This window comes from Hyperolius riggenbachi, chromosome 9 (genome assembly GCF_040937935.1).
Source record: "Hyperolius riggenbachi isolate aHypRig1 chromosome 9, aHypRig1.pri, whole genome shotgun sequence".
Classification (NCBI taxonomy): Eukaryota; Metazoa; Chordata; class Amphibia; order Anura; family Hyperoliidae; genus Hyperolius; species Hyperolius riggenbachi.
Genome location: NC_090654.1, coordinates 29,454,083 through 29,477,690, shown reverse-complemented (window position 1 = coordinate 29,477,690; position 23,608 = coordinate 29,454,083). Strand labels below are relative to the sequence as shown.

At 45.4% G+C, this 23,608-nt stretch overlaps 1 protein-coding gene across 6 annotated transcripts in view; it reads left to right on the top strand.

Moving 5' to 3' along the window:
• The window catches only part of SEMA4A (semaphorin 4A), a 171,631-nt gene extending 152,233 nt beyond the window's left edge, over nucleotides 1–19,398 (top strand). For all 6 annotated transcript variants that reach the window (XM_068252290.1, XM_068252289.1, XM_068252291.1 and 3 more), the window contains 6 exons: nucleotides 1,756–1,906; nucleotides 6,111–6,300; nucleotides 8,768–8,883; nucleotides 10,843–11,006; nucleotides 11,657–11,772; nucleotides 15,929–19,398. In XM_068252290.1, the coding sequence (XP_068108391.1) occupies nucleotides 1,756–1,906; nucleotides 6,111–6,300; nucleotides 8,768–8,883; nucleotides 10,843–11,006; nucleotides 11,657–11,772; nucleotides 15,929–16,554 (1,363 nt within the window). In that variant the 3' untranslated portion in view covers nucleotides 16,555–19,398. The remainder of the gene's footprint in view (nucleotides 1–1,755; nucleotides 1,907–6,110; nucleotides 6,301–8,767; nucleotides 8,884–10,842; nucleotides 11,007–11,656; nucleotides 11,773–15,928) is intronic.
• The last annotated feature ends 4,210 nt before the right edge of the window (nucleotides 19,399–23,608 follow it).

The following is a 23,608-nucleotide window of genomic DNA, read 5'->3' as shown; positions in this document are numbered from 1 at the left end:
AGGTATAGTTAGCCCAGTATAGCAGGTATAGTTAGCCCAGTATAGCAGGTATAGTTAGCCCAGAATAGCAAGTATAGTTAGCCCAGAATAGCAGGTATAGTTAGCCCAGAATAGCAAGCATAGTTAGCCCAGAATAGCAAGTATAGTTAGCCCAGAATAGCAAGTATAGTTAGCCCAGTATAGCAGGTATAGTTAGCCCAGTATAGCAGGTATAGTTAGCCCAGTATAGCAGGTATAGTTAGCCCAGTATAGCAGGTATAGTTAGCCCAGAATAGCAGGTATAGTTAGCCCAGAATAGCAGGTATAGTTAGCCCAGTATAGCAGGTATAGTTAGCCCAGAATAGCAGGTATAGTTAGCCCAGTATAGCAGGTATAGTTAGCCCAGAATAGCAGGTATAGTTAGCCCAGTATAGCAGGTATAGTTAGCCCAGTATAGCAGGTATAGTTAGCCCAGAATAGCAAGTATAGTTAGCCCAGAATAGCAAGTATAGTTAGCCCAGAATAGCAAGCATAGTTAGCCCAGAATAGCAAGTATAGTTAGCCCAGAATAGCAAGTATAGTTAGCCCAGAATAGCAAGCATAGTTAGCCCAGAATAGCAAGTATAGTTAGCCCAGTATCGCTGCCCCAGTGTCGCCAGTATAGTTAGCCCAGTGTAGCCTCTCCTCTCTTCCCCCCGCGCGGCCGCCGCTCCTGTTACCTTACGAGCGGGCAGTCGCTTCCTTATGTTCCCCATAGCTCCTCTCCTCTTGCAGCACCTCGTATTACAGCAGCGCTTCCCGCGCGGCTGCTGTAGGAAGGGTAGGAAATAGGGCAGCGGCTTCCTGTAGCGGCGATCGCCGTTACCATGGGAACGCTGCCCCGCCTCCTTCCCTCCTTACAGCAGTCGCACAGCAAGCGCTGCTGTAATACGAGATGCGAGAGGGGCCATGGGGAATATAAGGAAGAAAGCGGCCGCCGCTCATAAGGTATCAGGAACGGCGGCCGCTGGGGGGAGAGGGAGAAAGGCCAGATCCGCCGCGGCCCCCCAGAAATCTGCCAACGGACCCCCAGGGGGCCGCGGCCCCCAGGTTGGGGACCTCTGCTCTAGTCCTTTGAGAAGGCCTAGGGACAAAAAGCTCATCCGCCAAGCTATTATATTGCCCTCTGATGTATTTATACATGTTAATTAGATCCCCTCTAAGGCGTCTGTTCTCTAGACTAAATAAACCCAGTTTATCTAACCTTTCTTGGTAAGTGAGACCTTCCAACCCACGCATCAATTTTGTTGCTCCTTTCTGCACCTGCTCTAAAACTGCAATATCTTTCCTGTAATGTGGTGCCCAGAACTGAATTTCATATTCCAGATGTGGCCTTACTAGAGAGTTAAACAGCAGCAATATTATGCTAGCACAGTGATGGCTAACCTTTGCACTCCAGCTGTGTCAAAACTACAAATCCCATCATGCATCTGCTTCCCCAAGTTATGCTTAGAGCTGTCGGAGTATTGCAATGCTTCATGGGACTTGTAGTTCCACCACAGCTGGAGTGCCAAGGTTAGCCACCACTGTGCCAGCATCTCAAGCAACAAAATGAGCATTGTATATCAGGTGACCTAATCAGTCATGCCCAATTTAGATGTAACCATTTTAAACGTCTGTCTCTGCGAATGGCTAGACTGTGAAACGGTAGACCCACCTCGTTCTTCTGTATGCTTGTCCAGGCTCTGGAGGTATCCTATGGTGTGTCATGCCCCTCTTTCACTTTGCTTTTTACAGGAAAGTGGGCGGCACCAGCAGCTCTGCTGTCTGCTCCTTCCAGCTTTCTGACATTGAGGACGTGTTTGATGGGAACTACAAGGAGCAGAACAAAGAGAGTTCCAAGTGGACGAGATATAATGGACCCGTGTCCAATCCCCGGCCGGGCAGCGTAAGTACAAAAAAGCCAAAACTTCCATCCACTGCAATATTTCTGCGTTGCAATGCTCAAGGGTGCCTCAAGGTGGCAGTATACACTTGCGTAATTTTGTGGTTTAGTCAACTTTGTTTCCTTCTGACCATATGTACTTTTGTCCCTGCCAATCATTGCTTCTTTTAGATCAGGGGTCAGGAACCTTTTTGGCTGAGAGAGCCATAAACACCACATATTTTAAAATGTATTTCTGTGAGAGCCATACAATATGTTTCAAACTGGGACACTGCATGTGCAGCAGAGTGCTCATGTCCCGGTTGCCATGGTGATGTGTACACAGTTGATCCTCCAGACGGCGGAAGAGTCAGACAGGTCTTCAGCTTCTCTTGGGTTTCAGCAACATCAGCATTTTCCCCAAGAGCCAGACAGGAGAAATACCGACTAACAGCTTGTACAATTAGCTAGCTGACTTGGGGGTTGATTCACTTTGTAGGATGAGATCTCCACACACAAGTGACAGGCAGCCTATTGGACCAATCAAAGTGCAGTGATCTCGTCCTACAAAGTCACTAGACCTGACGGGGTCCAGGGTGGTACAATTGGAGAAACTATTCGTTTTGGAGGGAGCGCAAGTAAGTTAGTAGTGAATGCTACAGCAGTAGTGTGCCTACTTTGAAAATGTCACTTGCGCTACCACACTGAGCTGCGCTGCTTGAGCAGCTTAGTGAATCAGATATAGCCATCAAAAGAGCCACATCTGGCTCCCGAGCCATAGGTTCCCTACCCCTGTTTAGATGTTGCATAGGCATAGTCTATCCATCATAGCTTCTGCCATCGTCTTCTTCTTTTGCCTCAGTTTTCCAAGTATCAGGGATTGCTCCAAAGAATCCGGTCTTCTCATTACCTTACCAAAGTGTTTGAGTTTTAATAGTAGTATCAGCCTTTCTAATGAACACTTTAGCCTTTAGCCTTATTTCTGTAAGTATGAGCTGGTTATATTTTCCTGCCAGTCCTGAGAACTCTCAGTAGCTTTCTACACACTCAAAATTCAAAAGCATCAGTTTTTCTACACTGACTTTCCAACTTTCACAGCCATATGTTACTGCTGGGAAGACCATAGCTTTAAATGCTACATGATAAAACCGAAAATTTTTACTCATCTGGGGCTTCCTCCAGCCCCTAGAAGTCTATGAGGTCCCACGCCAAAGTTCCGCTGTTCTTTAGGCCGCTGCTGTCCCGTCTTCTGCATGGGGGCATCTCTCGTGACCACGCTCCTGTGGGCAGAAGTGCACTGCGCTTGAGCAGTTCAAGTCTCTCCTAGCAACGGGAGAAATGACCATCTTACGGAGGGGACAACGGCGGCCTGGAGAACAGTGGAACGTGATGTTAAGCAGTAGACAAGCTTTGGCGCTTTCTTATTTGACATTCATGACTAAGCTCTTTAATTCTTCCTCAGTTTCAGCCATCAGAGTAGTATCATTGGTATATCTCAGATTGTTACTATTCCTGCCAGCTATTTTAATTCCAGCATGTGACTCATCCAAACCAGCTTTCCGCATTACATATTCAGCATACAAGTTAAATCAATAAGGACACACTATGCAACCTTCTCAATTTCAAAATTAAAAAATAAATAAATTAAAAATTAGCCAAGCCAAGTAGTTAGGATGACATTACTGAACAAGTTCAACTATATCATTGAAGAGTAATAAAAAAGAAAAAGTACTCACTTTCTTTACGGTGCTTGTACACATCTATTTGTGGTTAACATGATTTATTTTATTTATTTAAAGTGAACCAGAGACGAAGCACCCTTCATGTATTTTACCATATAGATCAGTAGGAACATTAGAGAAAACACCTACCCTGCTCTCTGTTTCATTCTTCACTGCTCAACCGTGCTTGTTATCAGCCCTGATAAAATCCCCGAGCATTCAGTCTGGCTTTGCTAAGGAATCATTATAGAGTCTGTCTTTGATGTCTTTTCAAGCCCAAGTCTGCCCCCTTCTGGCTCTGCTATAATGACTCAGCTATAATAATTCCTGAGCAAAGCCAGACTGAATGCTCAGGCAGGGATTTTATCAGGGCTGATAACAAGCAGGCTGAGCAGTGAAGAATGAAACAGAGAGCAGGGTAGGTGTTTTCTCTAATGTTCCCACTGATATATATGGGTAAAATACATGAGTGCTTCGTCTCTGGTTCTCTTTAAAGGAATTGTGAGGCCTGTTTTCTAAAAAAAAAAAAAAAAAAAAGTTAGATACCTGTGGGTTAGTGCCTCTGATGACGCGTTAGCACGCGAAACGGCTGTCAGGCCTTACCTAACCCCCACTGCATGCTGCTTTATGTGATGTCCATTGGAACCAAATAAAGGTGTGTTTACAGGCACAGTGCCTCTCTTTCTTCCTCTCCGGAAACATTGTTACTTCACTGTGAGCAGCACGTGTCCTTCAGCACCAGTGGGCTGTGTCTAGTGCCAAGCTCTTTGTCTCTGTTTTGAACAGTTTATATACCTGTGTCAGTTTGTAAGGCACGGAGGACGCCGTCCGCGCCCTCCATGCCGTTCCGCCGGGTCCCCGCCGCTCAATATCCCCCCAAACGTCCCCCGACCGCACGGCCCGGGCTCTCCAGCCTTCACAAAGATGGCCGCCGGAGCTGGCCGCGGCTGCGCAGTCCGCATAGCCGCGAGTGCGGCTACGCAGCTCTAAGGCCGACCCCCGATCCACGCTACAGGAAACAGCCTGTTACGTGGATCTGGGGGTTGGCCTTAGAGCTGCGCAGCCGCACTCGCGGCTATGCGGACTGCGCAGCCGTGGCCAGCTCCGGCGGCCATCTTTGTGAAGGCTGGAGAGCCCGGGCCGTGCGGTCGGGGGACGTTCGGGGGATATTGAGCGGCGGGAACCCAGCAGAACGGAGGTCGCGGACGGGGTTCTCCGTGCCTTAAAAAATGACACCGGTATCTAACTTTTTTTTATTTTATTTTTTTAGAAAACAGGCCTCGTAAGTCCTTTAACCAGTTCGGCCTATCTGGACGAGCTTCCTCGTCCAGATAGGCACTGCTGCTGCCGCCGGCTCGTGCGCACGATTGGGCGCGCCCCTGCGCGCGCTCCCGCTGCCCGCCGCTAGCCCCCCCGATCAGTGAATGGGAATATAATTCCCATTCACCGATCTAACTTCCCCGCAGAAATACCGATGCTTTCTCTCCAGAGAGCGCGGTATTTCTGCCCCCAGGAAACCTCTCCAGCATTTTAGTTCCTGGATGCGAGATCGTTCGCATCCAGGACTTTTTTCACTGTGGCCATCTTGTGGCCAAATAGTAAACTGCACCCACATACATTTTTAATAAAATAAAATAAAATATTATTTTACATTTAAAATTAGCAGTTTCCCTCCCACACCAAAAATTACCCACATATACTTTTTTTATAATAAAAATAAAAAATACAATAAAAAAAAAACAATATAAATAGTTACCCGAGGGTCTGAACTTTTTAAATATGCATGTCAACAGAGTATGTTATTATATTATTTAAAATTATAAGCTTATAAATAGTGATGGACGCAAATTGAAAAAATGCACCTTTATTTCTAAATGAAATATCGGCACCATAAATTGTGATAGGGACATTGTTTAAACGGTGTAATAACCGGGACAGATGGGCAAATTAAATACATGCGTTTTAATTACGGTAGCGTATATTAATTTCAAACTATAATGGCCAAAAACTGAGAAATAATGATTTTTTTCTGTTTTTTTCTTATTCTTCCTGTTTAAATGCATTTACAGTAAAGTGGCTCTTAGCAAAATGTACCCCCCAAAGAAAGCCTAATTGGTGGCGGAAAAAACAAGATATAGATCAATTCATTGTGATAAGTAGCAAAAAAGTTATAGGCGAATAAATGGGAGGTGACCGTTGCTCGGATGCATGAGATTTCCGGCACTGCGGTGCTGAACCGGTTAAGTATTTATATAGCGCTGACATATTACGCAGTGCTGTACAGAGTATATTGTCACTTAACTGTTCCTCAGAGGGGCTCACAATCTAATCCCTGTTGTTATAATTCTTGGTTCTTGATTTTATAGTGTCATCTTATGTGGCCATATTTCATGCAGGTTATGTGTAGAGGCGTTCTTATTGTTTTGTGGGTTTTTTTAATATATTTTTGTATTTATTTTTAGTATGTTTTTTTTTTTTTTTATGATGGCTCTGTCCCCTCCCCACAGTGTTCATCTGGGAAATTTTCGGACACGGACTTGAATTTCATGAAAGACCATTTCCTTATGGATGAGAAGGTGTCCCCAGTTGGCAAGCGCCCCCTGCTGATCAAACACAGTGTCAGCTACACCCGCATTGCTATAGATTCGGTGCAGGCACTCAACAAAGAGAATTACATAGTGATGTTCCTGGGCACAGGTAAGAAACTCTCTGCCTCTAGTGTAACAGCGCCCTCTGCTGGTCACTTGTCAGAAAGCAGTCATCACTTACAGAAGGTAGTAAAGATCTGACATTACAGACAGGGTTTGGGCTAGTCCAGCTCTCCACAGGGGTTTCTCAGCATGGCCTTTATTCTTTATAAAGACATTCCCTGAAAAGGATTTATACAAAGATGCTGGCCAGCCTCCCTGCTCACTGCACACTATTTTGGCATTTGGACAGAGCAACTGCCATTCACTAAGTGCTTTTGAAAATAAAGAAAACGCTGAGAATAGCCCATGAATAGATGGGCTAGTCCTAAACCCGTCAGTAATGTTTGATTTCTACTACCTACTGTAAGTGACAGCAACACAGCACAAAAATAATTTATGCCGCATTTTACTCTGGAAGAAACATACTACTTATTTGTAGGTGTTTACATGTATTTTCCATTTTACAATTTTTGCGATATTGGTCCTTTAAGGTGTGGCAATATGACCTGCAGACCACTGTACCCAAATGTACATGGGCCGTGTTTTCCATGGGGGTAAACTGGGTAGTTTCCCTGAGCCCCAACCAAGTCAGAGATTGCAAATGTCACAATTCTGACATTTAAAGAGGAGCTGTAGTGCAAATAACATAATAAATAAACTTGCAAATTTTTTTTTTTTTTTTTTTTTTTTACTTTTTACAATATTCATGTATTTATTATTTAGGCAGTACTTGCCCATTGTAAAATCTTTCCTCTCTGTGATTTACATTCTGACATTTATCACAGGTGGCGACATCTTTAGTCCTGTCAGGTGTTGCTCTGCGGAATGTTTGTTTCTGAGAATTTTAAAGCCAATAGAAAAAAAATCCCTGGTCTCCCAGAATGCTTTGGGAGGAGAATTCCACATCGCTAAACAGCCTTGGCTAAGCATCACTGGGAGGGCGGGGCTACATAGCAATATACGGTATATACTGTAGGAAGTGTTTCTGATGCTGAAACTATTCTACTATATGTCACTACAATGCCTCTTTTATTTTTCCTGCGGCCCCTTTAAAAAAAAAAAAAAAAAAAAACAGGCCTGGATTTACCTCACTGGAGCGTATAGGCACTGATGTCCTGGCACTCTAGACCAGGGCTTTTCAACCCTGTCCTCAAGTACCACCAACAGTACCTGTTTTATGGAAATCCACAGAGGCAGTTAATCAGCTCTGCTGAGCCACTGATTACCTCACCTGTGCATGTTTGTGGTTTTCTGCAAAACATGTAGTGTTGGTGGGCCTTGAGGACAGGGTTGGGGAACTCTGCTCTAGACTTCACCCACCATGAACCTACAAACTCCCACCAAACTGCACCACAAGTGTGCTGACTGTCCCAGCTGTCCCTTCTCCCTTAGTTCCCATTATAGGTAGCTACAGGTGCCCCTTAGTATTAGGTAGCCAGGAGTAGCCTCATTATTAGGTAGCTAGAGGTGCCCCTTAGCATTAGGTAGCTAGAGGTTCCTCAAGTATTAGGTAGCTAGAGGTGCCCCTGACTGAAGGGAGATCTGGTCAGTGCAATGCTGAGACCAGGGTGAATAACCTCTCATTTATGATCTGCTCAGGACTCTGCATAGGGAAGGAGGTAGGGAAGTCCTCGGGGAAGGGAGTGGGCTGCCTTTCCATCACCAGGCGCCAGTAGGCACGTGCCTACAGTGCCTTATGGTGAATCTGGGTGCGTGCAGGGTAGTGAAAGTTCCCCAGAGTCGGTGCGATCAGGCCACTTGTTGCTCGGCTGCTCCCTGAGATGATTCACTGTAAAGGTAATAAAAAGGAAGGGTCGCTCTGAGACTCCTAATATTTCAATTGAAAGCTCCAATAGGAGAGGTCTCACCTTATTCAACTGTGGCCGGCACAGCGTACACAGCCCAGGTAAGCATCCGTCCCTCTTAGCCTAGCCGGGGACCGGGCTCTCCACTCAGGCGTGGCGGATGTGACGTCACTCCTCACGGACTTCCTCACCACCGTTGCTGGGGAGACCAAGCGGACGCCAGTAAAGCGCACAAGGAACGCGTGGTTTAAGCGTCAATATCTCCGCATAGAGGGGAAAGATTGTGAAAAAATCCGCTATAGATGCGGTAAACGTACTTTTATATGGCAGTTACGTGATGACCACGCCAGAAAATCCGCATAAAAGGGAATGGATTTGGAAAAGCCGCTGTATATGCAGCTGTAATTACGCATACAAACTAAAGGATCAAGGGTATAAAAATCAAAGGGTATAAAATTTATTTAAAAGACAACGCGTTTCACAGAGGTACATCCTCTGCTTTATCAAGTCATTTATCCTGTGCATAATATATCCTGTGAGACTCTTCCTTATCCTGTAGAGTAGACTGTACTATGCTTTTCTGTCAGTTGTCACATAGTTCTGGTGTGGTGCTCCCTCTGCTGGCCGTTGCAGTGCCTCCATTAATACTTTGTGTTCTGATTTTGGCAGAGACTGGTGCGCTGCACAAGGCCGTCCTGGTGAAAGGTGAATCGCACATCATTGAAGAGCTCATTCTGCTGCAGATGCCGGAACCCATTGAGACTCTGCTGATGATCCCAGAAAAGGTGAGGCTCGCATAGCGCCAGGGCCGGCCCTAGACTTTTTGCCGCCTGAGGCAAATTTATAAAAAATTGACGGCCACCGAGCCGGAGGGGTAGCGGGCAGGACGGGGGTATTGGGCCTAGCGGTGGGGAGGGGGGGGTCGGACCCCTCTTCCCTCGCCTGGGTCCCCCGATCTGCGCTTCCCTCCAACTGTAAATAGTTAGGAAGCAGCCGATAGTAAGAGGCACGGGCGGGGAGGACTCACCTCTTCCGCGTTCCAGCGTGCGCTCCACTGACGTCACTTCCTGCAACGCCGCCCACTGTATTGTAAGTGGACGGCGTTGCAGGATATGACGTCTGTGGAGCGCACGCTGGAACGCGGAAAAGGTGAGTCCTCCCCGCCCGTGCCTCTTACTATCGGCTGCTTCCTAACTATTTACAGCTGGAGGGGAGCGCAGATCGGGGGACCCAGGCGAGGGAAGGGGGGTCCGACCCCCCTCTCCACCGTTAGGCCCAATACCCCCGTCCTGCCCGCTACCCCTCCGGCTCGGCGGCCGCCCCCCCGCACCCACGGACGGGCGGGTGCCGCCCCTAGAAGTTTGCCGCCTGCGGCAAAAGTTTCACCCCGCCTCATGAGTGGGCCGGCCCTGCATAGCGCCCTACAGGAGATTATTTACTTCCTACAGTCGTGTAGCACCAGCCTACACAGCGCTTTAGGCTAGGTTCACACTCAGAATCAGATTTTGCAGTGCACTTTTCCCTGGCAATGATGTTTGGCAATTCTTGTTTGGGGGAATGGGAATCGCATTAAGATCGCTCCAGAAATGCTGCATGCAGCGCAGATGCAGTCTATAAAAATCACAAACGCTGCGGTGAGACAGGTCCCATAGGGATGCAATGTTACAGTGCTTTGCTAAGTGGTGAAAAGCTGCTAAAAAGTGCCCTCGTGACACTCAACCCTTACAGCAGGGGCCAGGAACCTTTTTAGCTGAGAAAGCCATAAACGCCACATATTTTAAAATGTAATTCCATGAGAGCCATACAATAGGTTTCAGACCGGCACAGTGCGCATGCGCAGCAGAGGGCTCATGTCCCTCTTGCCATAGGGATGTATATACAGTTGATCCTCTGGGCAGTGGAAGTGTCAGACTTGTCTTCAGCTTTTCTTGGGTTTCAGCAACATCAGCAATTCCCCTGAGAGCCAGACAGGAGAAATACCGACTAACAGCTTGTACAATTAGCTAGCTGACTTGGGGTTGATTTACTTTAAAGGACGAGATCCCCACAGTTTGATCGGCCCAATAGGCTGCCTGTCACTTGACAGGCAGCCTATTGGGCCAAAGTGCCTGGATCTCGTCATACAAAGTCACCGGACCTGACAGGGTCCAGAGTGGGACAATTGGAGCGGCCGTTAGTTTTGGGGGGAGTGTGAGTAAGTTAGTGGTGCATGCCACAGCAGTAGTGTGCCTACTTTGAAAATTGTATTTGCGCTGCTTGAGCAGTGTAGCTTAGTGAATCAACCCGTACTGATTTCTCTGTGAGCCAGATGTAGCTATCGAAAGAGCCTCATCTGGTTACCGAGCCATAGGTTCCCTACCCCTGCTTTACAGAGATCAGTATTTGTGGCCCCAGGAGCTTACAGCCTAATTTCAACTTAAGAACCCAACTACACCCAAAATTCTTTAGTCAGTTTTAAGGTGGCAATTAACGATACAATCCTGCGGACGATCAATAGTTTCCAATCATCCTTGTGATCAATCAGTCGTGCCAACTAATGAGCGAAAACCTGCTGCCAAATCGATCAGCGCAGGATTGATTCCCGATGGGATGGTATCATCATTTATGGCCACCTTTATAGTGGGAGAAGGGTTTGTACTCGTCACTTTAATTTCTGTCTATGTCCCAAATGGGAAGTTTTCCATTTCCTGTGTTTTGTGAGCAGACGGGTAACATGGAGAGTTTCATTATCTCCTCCCTTGCAGAGAATCCTGTATGTGGGCACAGCAGCCGGCATCCTGCAGGTCCCTGTGGTGGACTGTGGCGTCTACAAAACCTGCTTCGACTGCATCCTGGCCCGGGACCCCTATTGTGGCTGGAACCTGCCCCATAAACAGTGTATGACCGTCCATCCATCCTCCAGCCACCCGTGAGTAACCCCTATTGTTTCCGCCCAGTAGTATCCACTAGCCACGTGTGTGAGTTGTCCCATTGTATCTGCCCAGTGCTATCCACCAGCCATGTATGTAAGTGGTTCTATTGTATCTGCCCAGTACTATGAGCCCGCCATGTGTGTGTGACCCCATTGTATCTGGCCAGTGCTATCCACCAGCCAAGTATGTAAGTGGTCCTATTGTATCTGCCCAGTACTATGAACCCGCCATGTGTGTGTGACCCCATTGTATCTGCCCAGTACTATCAGCCAGCCACGTGTGTGAGTGACCCCATTGTATCTGCCCAGTACTATCAGCCAGCCATGTATGTAAGTGTTCCTATTGTATCTGCCCAGTACTATGAGCCCGCCACGTGTGTGACCCCATTGTATCTGCCCAGTACCATCCACCAGCCCCGTGTGTGAGTGACCCCATTGTATCTGGCCAGTGCTATCCACCAGCCATGTATGTAAGTGTTCCTATTGTATCTGCCCAGTACTATGAGCCCGCCACGTGTGTGACCCCATTGTATCTGCCCAGTACTATCCACCAGCCACGTTTGTGTGTGACCCCATTGGACCTGCCGTGTGGCTGGTAACATGTTATGAGCTCCGTGACTGAGATACGTGACTTTCTGATCTTTCAGAGAGTGGCTGCAGGATATCGATACCGGCAACCCGAACACAACCTGCCTGAATTCGGCAAGCTCCAAAGGCAGAACCACCAAACCCAGCCAAGACTCGGACAACCCTCCAATCAGAGGTGAGACAATCTACCAATCACAGTGGAAATGACACGAACAGGCACTTCACGGGTGGCAGACCAAATCGGGCTCAGGCTTCTATGCCACGTTATAAATCATTAATATTATGCATTTTTTTTACAGTTTTTTATATTTAGTTAAAATTAAAAAATGCGATAAAACATCCTTATTTTCTCCTCAAGAGACCTACAGCTGCCTGCTTACAGTTGGTCAGATCCACTTCCCTTCTAGCTACTGGCGCATTCCTCATTTTTTTGCTTATTATTTCAAGTTGATGCAGATGTATTAATTTTATGTAAATGTATGCAGCCTGGAAAATGGCCAATCAAATGCAGCATTTGATAATTTTGACTGGTCCAGTGCCTAGCTGCATAAAATCTGCTTTAAATATGCATTGACCTAAAAATTATTACCATCTCATTGGCCATGTGATGGGGGCGTGAAGGGAGGTGGAGTGAGGAAGGCGTGGCATCAGACAGGAAGGGGTGGAGAGAGAGAGGGCAGGCAGCTTGAGATTGCTGCAGATTTTTTGTTTTGATCTATAATGTAAACTAAAATGTGCTGTGCCCTTAAACGGGAACTGAAGTGAGAGGAATATGGAAGCTGCCATATTTATTTCCTTTTAGCCAATACCAGTTGCCTGGCAGCCCTGCTAATCTATTTGGCTGCAGTAGAGTCTGAATAGCGCCAGAAACATGAAGCTAATCTCGTCAGATCTGACAATAATGTTGGAAACACCTGATCTGCATGCTTGTTCAGGGTCTATGGCTAAAATGATTAGAGGTAGAGGACCAGCAGGGCTGCCAGGCAACTGGTATTGCTTAAAAGGAAATAAACATTGCCACCTCCATAGCCCTCTCCCTTCAGTTGTCCTTTAACCACGACATGCAGAGCAGAGATGGTCAGTGAGACGCAAATAAATCTGACTTGCATGCAAATTGTATGTAGCTCTAGGCCAAACATCATGAACAGGAAGTGCATTTAATTAGCCCAACAACAAGCTACATGTATATAGTTATTTTGGTTGAAAAAAGACATAAGTCTATCGAGTTCAACCAGTACAAAGTACTGAAAATAATTCACATCTTAGTGACTTTCTGCTCACGGCTTAAAGGAAGACTGTAGTGAGATGAATATGGAGGCTGCCATATTGATTTCCTTTTAAGTAATACCAGTTGCCTGGCAGCCCTGCTGATCTATTTGGCTGCAGTAGAGTGAATCACACCAGAAACAAGCATGCAGCTAATCTTGTCAGATCTGACAATAATGTCAGAAACACCTGATCTGCTGCATGCTTGTTCAGGATCTATGGCTAAAAGTATTAGAGGCAGAGGATCAGCAGGGCAGCCAGGCAACTGGTATTGCTTAAAAGGAAATCAATATGGCAGCCTCCGTATACCTCCCACTACAGTTCTCCTTTAAATACACCTGTAGTGAGAGGTATATGAAGGCTGACCTATTTATTTCCTTTTAAAAAAAAATACCACTTCCCTGGCTGTCCTGCTGATCCTCTGCCTCTAATACTCTTAGCCATAGACCCTGAACAAGCATGGAGCAGATCAGGTACTCTAACTGAAGTGTGACTGGATTAGCTGCATGCTTGTTTCAGGTGTATTATTCAGACACTACTGCAGCCAAAGAGATCAGCAGGACTGCCAGGCAACTGGTATTGTTTAACCACTTTTGTGGGTTTACTACAATATATCTACGTTGGGCTGGGCTTCAGCTCCTGCCCAGCCATGTAGATAATCCTCACTGGCTGTGGATGGTAGCCGCTCGCCCCCGTTGCCTCCCATTACAGGGGAGATGAATGAATGGGCTCTCAGTTCCCATTCATTTATCTAAGTCCCCGTGTCATTGATCGCTGGCATAAATGAGATGCCGCAATCAATGTGACTAGCGGAGTAACACGTCCTCGCATTACTTCCTGTTAGCGTACTTGTATGCTAATAGGAAATAATGTGCAAGGACATCTTGTGGCCAAATAGTAAAATGACACCTACATTCATTTATTTTAATAAAAAAGACCCATATTTGCATTTAAAATTAAGTCCTTCCCTTCCACCCTTTCCCATAGTATCCTAAATAAAATATGCATATAAATAAATAAAAAATACATAAATAGTTACCTTAGGGACTAAATTTTTTTTTAATATGTATGTCAAAAGAAGAAATTAATGTTAATTATGAAATTATGGACTTGTAATAAGTGATGGACACAAAATTGAAAAAGTGCATCATTATTTCGAAATTAAAACGTTTAAAATATTTCCCCAGTACAATGTATAGCAACAATATTTTATAACTGGGACAAATGGGCAAATAAAACGTGTTGGTTTTAATTACGGTAGCATGTATTATTTTCAAAAAATATAATGGCCAAAAAAAAAAAAAAAATCATTTTTTTCCCTTATTTTTTTTTCTCGTTAAAGAGAATCTGTATTGTTAAAATCGCACAAAAGTAAACATACCAGTGCGTTAGGGGACATCTCCTATTACCCTCTGTCACAATTTCGCCGCTCCTCGCCGCATTAAAAGTGGTTAAAAACAGTTTTAAAAAGTTTGTTTATAAACAAACAAAATGGCCACCAAAACAGGAAGTAGGTTGATGTACAGTATGTCAACACATAGAAAATACATTCATACACAAGCAGGCTGTATACACCCTTCCTTTTGAATCTCAAGAGATCATTTGTGTGTTTCTTTCCCCCTGCAGCTATCTTCCACTGAAGTGTCAGGCTGTTTCTTCCTGCAGAGTTCAGACAGCTCTGCCTTTATGTAATTCCTCAGTATGTGAAAGCCCAGCCAGCTCAGAGGAGGATTTATCCAGCTTGTAAAAGATAAGAGAGAATAGAGAAGCTGCCCTAATCTAAATTATACACAGGCAGTGTGCAGAGAGGGGCCTAGAGGGGGGAGATGCATCACAGAACCACAACACTGAAGAACTTGGCAGCCTTTCAGACACAGGCTGACAAGAGAGAGATAAGTTGATTTATTACAGAGATGGTGATAGTAGAACGTGCTGCAGTAAGCCAGAACACATTAGAATAGCTTTTGGAACTTGTAGGATGATAAAAAACAGGATGCAATTTTTGTTACGGAGTCTCTTTAAATAGAATCTGTACTGTTAAAATCGCACAAAAGTAAACATACCAGTGCGTTAGGGGACATCTCCTATTACCCTCTGTCACAATTTCGCCGCTTCTCGCCGCATTAAAAGTGGTTAAAAACAGTTTTAAAAAGTTTGTTTATAAACAAACAAAATGGCCACCAAAACAGGAAGTAGGTTGATATACAGTATGTCCACACATAGAAAATACATCCATACACAAGCAGGCTGTATACAGCCTTCCTTTTGAATCTCAAGAGATCATTTGTGTGTTTCTTTCCCCCTGCAGCTATCTTCCACTGAAGTGTCAGGCTGTTTCTTCCTGCAGAGTGCAGACAGCTTTGCCCTTGTCTGTAATTCCTCAGTATGTGAAAGCCCAGCCAGCTCAGAGGAGGATTTATCCAGCTTGTAAAAGATAAGAGAGAAGAGAGAAGCTGCCCTAATCTAAATAATACACAGGCAGTGGGCAGAGAGGGGCCTGGAGGGGGAGATGCATCACAGAACCACAACACTGAAGAATTTGGCAGCCTTCCAGACACAGGCTGACAAGTCTGACAAGAGAGAGATAAGTTGATTTATTACAGAGATGGTGATAGTATAAAGTGCTGCAGTAAGCCAGAACACATTAGAATAGCTTTTGGAACTTGTAGGATGATAAAAAACAGGATGCAATTTTTGTTACGGAGTCTCTTTAAAATGCATCCAGAATTAAATAATTCTTAACAAAATGTGCCAACCAAAGAAAGCATAATTGGTGGCGAAAAAAAACAAGATATGGATCATTTCATTGTGATAAGTAGTGATAAAGTTATAGGCTAATGAGTGGGAGGAGGACTGATAGGAGAAAATTGCTCTGGTACAGAAGGGGAAACCTGGGGTTCTTCTGCACTGGGTGAGAGAAAATGGACGCCTCCACATGGGGGGGGGGGGGGGGGGGTGTAGATTGCTTCCAGGCCAAAAAACCCACACACTCTTAGGAGAAGGTTTGACAGGCTTTTACATTGTTAGTTCGCTTTAATAGCCATTTTTTTTTCTTCCCCCTCCAGCTGAAAATTACACGGCATCATACAACACCATGCTGAGATTGCTCTGCCCACAGATGTCCTCGCTTGCCACTTACACCTGGAAACATTTCGGCTACTCCTCAGAGAAGCAGACCTTCACCTCGCAGGACACCCTGGTGGTCATCGTCGGCGGGAGCACGCTGGGCCTCTACGAATGCTGGGCCGATGAGAATGGCTTCAAGTACAAGGTGGCTCAGTACTGGGTTAAGGACCCCAACGGAGTAAGCGTCAGCCACAGAAAACACGACGGTGACGAGATGTCCTTCAGCAGTGATGAGCCCGATTACTACAAGCCCTTTGTAGCCGTCACGGTGCTCCTGGTGCTGGCGCTATGCGCTTGCGTCTGCCTCTTCCTCTACAGCAGTCTTGATCGCATCAACGCAAACAGAAAAATCCAAGGCTGCAGCACCCCAGAAACTGAAAAACTCTCTGCCTCCAAACAGCCGGAAAAGACCTCACTCAACGGCTTCTACAAGCATGCCAGAAACATGGCCAAACCCTGCTGCGTGCCGATCGGCGGGGCTGATGGCAAAATGGACTTGGACAACAACAGCGTTAACTTGACAGCCAATGGAGGAGCAGCATCTGAGGACTGTTCTGATGTCTAACCAGTGCTGAAAACTTTTGTTTTGGACAGCTATCGCTGGTGTTGGCTTTGGGCTATTGTCCTCCCACGAGAGAGGACCCTGAAAGAGTTGGCCAACCATTGCATTTCACAAAGACTCAGAATCCCACCTTCTTTTGGGAACTTTTATGGCTACTTGGGTTTTGTGAAGTGCGGCTGAGGTTCTTTAACCAAGGAATGGACTTCTGATGCCCTGCAAGGACTTATAGAAAGCCTTGACTGGCAATTCCAAGTGGCCAAAAGCAATTCACCTTTGCAGAGCCACTGTGACCTCTCGTAAAATGTGAAGACCACTGTATATAAAAAGGACTTTATGATGGGACTCAGTTGTAGCCTTCACTGCCGAACATTCAACATTGATGAGTGTGCAAAATACCAGCAACGGGGTCCCCCCTTCCTCTGCACTGCAGGGACTGGGCTATTGGAGGGTATGTTGACCCCCAGAATTGATATCCAAGCTCTGTGAAGGCCTTAACTCTTGGTCCATGTATCATTCCAGCATTGCCCTTTTACCTCTGCCTTTACACTGAGTTTCACTGTCCCTTCTGGACTCACTAGAAAACGCAGCCTATGGAGAGCCTCTGCTTTGCTGAAACCGCTGGTGAGATGATCACACAGCCGAGTATCCGAGAGAGACGAGAAGGATGTGAGCCATTCATCCTACAAGTGTCCCCTCCTAAGTGAAATATCAGTTCTGAATGGATTTAGCCTTTAAAGAGACACTGAAGCGAAAACAAAATATGATATAATGAATTGGTTGTGTAGTATGGATAATTACTGGGGCATTAGTAGCAAAGAGAAGAGTCTCATATTTTTTATTTTCAGTTATATAGTTTTTTTTAATAACATTGCATCATTCTCTCATATTTGCCGTTTAAAATCATTTAGAATGCTGAGTATAGTGAGTAAAGAGCAGGCCAAAGAACATTTGAATTGTCCTCTGCAGAGGAAAAAAAACAATACAGTACCAGACACTTAATAAGCTTCAGAAGACAGAGCTCTCTGCGACTTTGAAAGTCGTGGAGCTCAATGGCTCTTTTGCATAGATAACAACTGGAGTTTCTTAACTCTTTCTGTACTGGAAACAATATTAGACTTATGTCTACTCCGAATGTTTTATTTCTTAGCTGTACTACACATACAAATCATTATATCCTATTTTTTTTTTTGCTTCAGTGTCTCTTTAAAGTCCACCATTCATGTGAGAAGCATGGACACTGCCATTACTGGCCTCCCTTAAAAGGAAAAAAAACCCCGAACTGCTAGGCTTTCACGCTGACCATCTAGATATAACAGCTTCCAAGTCCTTCACCTGAAACATGCGGATCAGGAAATCAGAACAACTGATCAGACTTGTTCCAGGTGAAGGATCTACAAACTTATTAAAAAAACTATGCTCAACTGGAAGGTTAAAAGAGTCCAATCTTTATTCATAAATTATTATAAAAAAAGACATGTAGGCTCACGCGTATCGGAGCTACAATCGCTACTTAGTCATTGTCCAGGTATGACTAAGGAAGGATTGTAGGTCCGATAACCCTGTGCTTACAGGTCTCTGTACATAACTGTTTCGGAATAAAGATTGGACTCTTAACCTTCTAGTTGAGCTAACTCTTTTGTAAGTATCTGTTTCTGGCCTGGCTGAACCCTTATCCTGCTTGTGGATGGTACAGCAGAGTGGTGAGCGGCGTTTTCCTTCTCACTTTCTAGATCCTTCAAACAGGACGATAAAACGTGACAAGCAAAGTCGTTTTGTTGTTTTTTGTTGTTGTTTTTTTTTTTATGAGGTCATCGATGGCTCTATGTGTTTTAAAAGAGCACGGGGAAAAATAGTTTAGCTGTGGATAGTAAAGAAAGGTGTCAACTTCTTTGGGGTTTCAACCATTGTCTGTATCCCCAGCTGGGAATACCTCCCTCACTGTTCCTGGGACCTCTTTGGCCTTACTACGGCCTGTGTTAGTCTTTGAGATGGAAACCAAACAAAAAAAGACAACTAGGAAGAGGCAGGGATGCGCAGCGAGGAAGAGGCAGGGATGCGCAGTGAGGCGCTACTAATTCAGAGTTTATGCAAATTGTATGTAGCTGTTGCACCCGATTGGTCCATTCACAAACTGCATGGCAACTTACAGGAAGACATTTCCAGGGATGAGCTTCCGAGGAAACAAGAATGGATTTCCTCCAGGTAATTTGTGCACCTGATGGGGGGGGGGGGTGAGGGAGGGTTAACTTACCCAGCGGTCGTCTGCTTTAATGCGTCCCACGCCACATTTTATTACTAGCACAAGTGGCTTCCACTCAAGTGAGGCAGAACTGAAAGGAAGTGAGCAAAATTCTCCCAGGCGGGGATACAGACGTTCACAAGGATCCAGCCAAATTTTCAAAACTATAACTAAAATATGTTTTTTTTTTTAATCCCTGGAGTTAGGCCATAGATGGAGAGCTGCACGGTCCTGCCACGTCAAAGAGCACACCAAGATCACTAACTGCCAGCCACGTGGCCTGTCCCTGAACAGGCAGCCAAGATCTACGCATCCGTAACCTGTGAGACCAAAGCGACTGCATGGAGTGTGTGTCTGTGGAAAAGCCAATCACTGTCTGTACCCCTCTGTACAGTGCGCCGTGTGTATCTGTGTATACTTTCTACGCTGCCGTGTGTGATATCTGTCGTGTGTGGACTACTGGGGGGAAGGGGGCGGGGTCAGGTTTGTCTCCTGTTGTTGCAATACCGTATCAGTATTAAAGGAGGCGATGTGTGCATGACGTTACTGCCAATATATATATTTTTTTTTTAATTTATAAGTGATTAAAAAAATGTTCCGTCTGTGAAGTTTGTGGCATTATTGGAGTGTTGTTTTGTTTTTGAGAAATCATAAGGTGTTTTGTTCCTTTCAGCCCTCGAGTCAGTGATAAATCTGAAGACTATGGCCTCAATTCACTAAGCTTATCTCCTGGCTTTAACCACTTGCCGACCAGTGGCTTTCTGGCTGATCTGTGCTGCGTAGGCTCTCCAGCCCGCAGCACAGATCAGGTTTTAGCCAGGGTGATCAGACTTACCCCCTTTTTTCCCCACTAGGGGGATGTCCTGCTGGGGGGGTCTGATCGCCGCCGGCTCTCTGCGCTTTGCGGGGGGGGCTCTTCAAAGCCCCCCTCCGCAGCGTTTTCGGCGCTCCCTGGCTTCCCGTCCCTCCCTCTCCCTCCATGGCCTGCGCAGGACGGTTATCCGTCCTGCGCATTGAAGGATAGGCCAATCAGAGGCCGGGGATCGCCGATCTGACTTACGGCGCTGCTGCGCAGCAGCGCCGTATGATGTAAACAGCGGGGATTTCTTCCCCGCGTGTTTACATTTTGCCGGAGAGCCGCGATCGGCGGCTCTCCGGCTGTTCACGGAGACAGCCTCCGTGAATGGACATGGAAAGGCCGCTCGAACGAGTGGCCGTTTCCATGGAAACTTGCAGACGACCAGTTTACGCCAATCGGCGTTAGCTGGTCGTCAAGAGGTTAATAACTCTTCTGAGCTGTTTTACAGTTATCACTATGGGGATAACTGTAGAAAGAGCTCAGAAGAGTTATTAAAGACAGGAGATAAGCTTAGTGAATTGAGGCCATTGTCTATTTACCCTCCTTCCCTGGCGATAACCCCGAGTCAGGCTTGGGGTGTAAAAAAGAAGCCAAGAGCGGTAATCCTGAGCCTGACTCGGGGCAGCCTCTGGGAGACCTGTGCAGAGCGGGTATTTCAACTCGCCTTCCCCGGGATCCAGATGCTGCCAAGAATTCTTCCGGTCCTCAGAGGCTCTTGATGCCTTTGGTGAGAGAGCTGTTTGTCGTCATGACAACAGACGGCAATCTCGCTACAGGGTTACAGCGCCACCAGGAGGCCTGCAGTGTGTGCATTCTTAAGGTGCGTGCCCTCATTTTATGCGTGCTAGTGTAGTACCGCTACCACGATAATTGACTAACACGACTGCTACTACATCAATTGACGTAATAGCAGCCGTGCTAGTCAAGAATCGCGGTACCGGTACTGCGTAATTTAGAACGAGTGCGCGCACCTTAAGAGCACAATTTTGGTAGCTATGTGAGGTAAATCTTTTTTTGTAATGAGGTATTTTCCTTTTTTTTTGTTTTTTTTATAGCAGCAATTCTGAAAGATTTTTCTCCATTTCCAAACATGAGGTAAAACATGCGGTAAATGCATAAAGTGAGGTCAAACATGAGGTATTTCAGCGGTAAGCATGCAGTAAATAAGTAATAGTAGTCTTTAGTTGTCTTTCATAAGTCAGGATAGTCTTTGGAAGATTTTTTTTTTTTTTTCTTGGATGAAGGTGTATTTGATTATGTAGCAACCTATGAAAGGTATATTTATAGGCATCCCTTATAAAAAAAATCCAGTAAATATTTGTAGTTTTATTTCTACAATTGTTTTCTATTACACAGTCTGAATAGGAACGACACTGAGGCTGTATTCACAGTGGGACGTTGCGTTTATTATTGCGACGTCAAAGTCGCAACGTGTCTGCGTTAAGAGGCAAAGCCCTGTAAGCAGTGAGTTACCACAACACACCTTTTTTTTTTTAAACGCGACTTTAACGTCGCACAGTGAACAGCCCATAGGATTAGCATTGTACTGCGGTAAGCTGCGTTATAAGACTTTTTAACGTGCGACCATAACGTCCCACTGTGAATGCGACCTAAAACCCCAAATAGGAACTCCACTAAATACTGCAAAATGCATACAAATTGACTTTACCTCCAGGTACAGGCAGGTCTTAAAATGATCGGTAAATTATGTGCTGACATGCTCCTTAACCTCCTGAGCATTACGCCGCTCAGGAGGTTTTGTTACTTTTTGCAAAATTAATAAAATTATTGTTCCAAATCAGTGTAAACCATTTAAAAAAGAGAGAAGACCGAGAGCCCAATATAGTGTAGTATGTATTAGTAGGGGATGAGAAGTAATATGAAATGCAAGTAATATACTCACAAACCAGGGTTGCCTCCAAGGCAACCACTGTTCAGGCAGGTGGGGAGAACAAGCCTGTCCCCACTCAGGAATAAAACGTCGCTCTCTGTGGATAGAGGGAAATTGTAGGGTAGATCACCCTTCCACCAAGGGTGGACTTCTGAATGCGCAAAGGTGTACAGAGGCGCCGGAAGGATAAAAGTAACTAAAAAGTTTAAAATTGTTTTGGTTGCGGTGGTGGACCAGCCAACCATAAACAGACAAAGGCTGTCGATTTTCAAAACTGGGAGTAATTGAATAAACTGTATATATGTTTTGAAAATCGACAGCCTTTGCCCGACACCTTTGCTAGCTAGCCTAGTGCTAGCTAAATGGTTTACACTGATTTGGAACAATAATTTGCTTATGGGGGACTCCTGGGGCCACAGAGCAGTACGCCTGACACAGTGTCGGGCATACCGCTAAGGAGGTTAATTTCCATGAGAATAGCTATTTTCTGTAAATTATCTCATTAATTACCTCATAATTTACCTCATGAGGTAAAACATGACTAAAATCTACCAGAATTGCTAAATGTCATTACCTCATGAGGTAAATTACCACACATGAGGTAATTTGTATGATAACCCTACCAGAATTTAGGCCATTGTATTAGTCAGGAGGAAATGCACCAGCAAAGCAAGGCAATATTCATGGGAGAAACCAGATTACTAGAGCTTTATTAGCTCCTGTGGTTAGTAAGGACAGTCACTGAGATGCAGTAAGGGCTGTTGCAGACGGGCCTCTGAACCAGCAGTCTGGCGTCTAGTTTAGATGCTTTTCTGCTAGCGAGCAAAAGAGCGTTTGGCGACCTTCAGCAAGGGGACACGGAAGTGCCGCCAGGAGATGCCGGTAAATTACGGGATCCCGTGCAGATTTTGCACGGATGATAAACGATGGTGCCGATGTCTAAACAGCGCTGCCCGTTCAATTGAATTAACAATGCTCGAGCGCCATGCCTGCCGGTTTAACCCCCGTGTGAACCGGCCCGAATTCTGAGCTGATACAGATTTGAAAATGAACAAATCAAAATGCAGCAGCAGCTGCTGAATTTCATTGGTCCATTTCCAAGCTGCATAAAATCAGCATAGTATTTATTATTAGCATTGTATCTCATTGACTGTACCTCATGGCTGCAGTGTAACGGCCGCTTTGTGTAACGGCTTACCGCACTGCAATGTGCTTACTATGCTATGTACTGCGGTAGCATTGCTGTATAACCGGTTGTAGTATGGTAACGCACTTAAACGCGCACATTAACAGTATGAGTGAAGCATACTTTTCATTGACGGTATGCTTCACTGTACCTGACCCAACACGCGAATAATGTGTAATGCCGCTATCCCGATCCATTGCGTTCTTGCTGTCACAGGGAATCCAACCAGGGGAGTACCTACAGGGGAGAGCAGCCCCTGTAGTTGCAGGGGGCCCGAGTGGTAAGGGGACCCCACCTACTACTTCACTCCCTCTGATAAAGGGGTCCACCCTTCAGATCAGGTGTTTTTGTGGCTACACTTGTTTTGGGTGTGAAAATTACGACTTCCAAACTTGTTTTAGAACCCTTTCAAGATGGGCCCCCAGGCTTAGAGGGTCACAAGGGGTTGGCAAGGAAAAGGGGGTGAATAATGGGGGGCCTTTATGCTTTGTAGTTATGCCTCTGACCGCAACGCAACTTCCCACTGTAAATCTAGCCTGAGTCTATGGCACTTTTTCAGTCAAAGGTTTTGAAAAGTTATTTTGTAATGTAGATAAAAACATTCCCTCCTTAGAGAAAAGTCAGGAAAGAAGTTAATTGAATAAGTACTAATAGTCTTTAAAAAAAAAAAAAAAGCAACATCGACCTTTTGAGGACCAGAAGTTTATACCCTCAAGTGACCAGGCGATTTTTGTACAATTCTGCACTGCACAACTTTAACTATTTATTGCTTGGCCGTACAACTTACCGAACAAATGAATTTTACCCCTTTTCTTCTCACAAACAGGGATGCTGAACTCCGGATTCGGATAAAATCCGAATAGTTGTTGTTCGGATTTCATC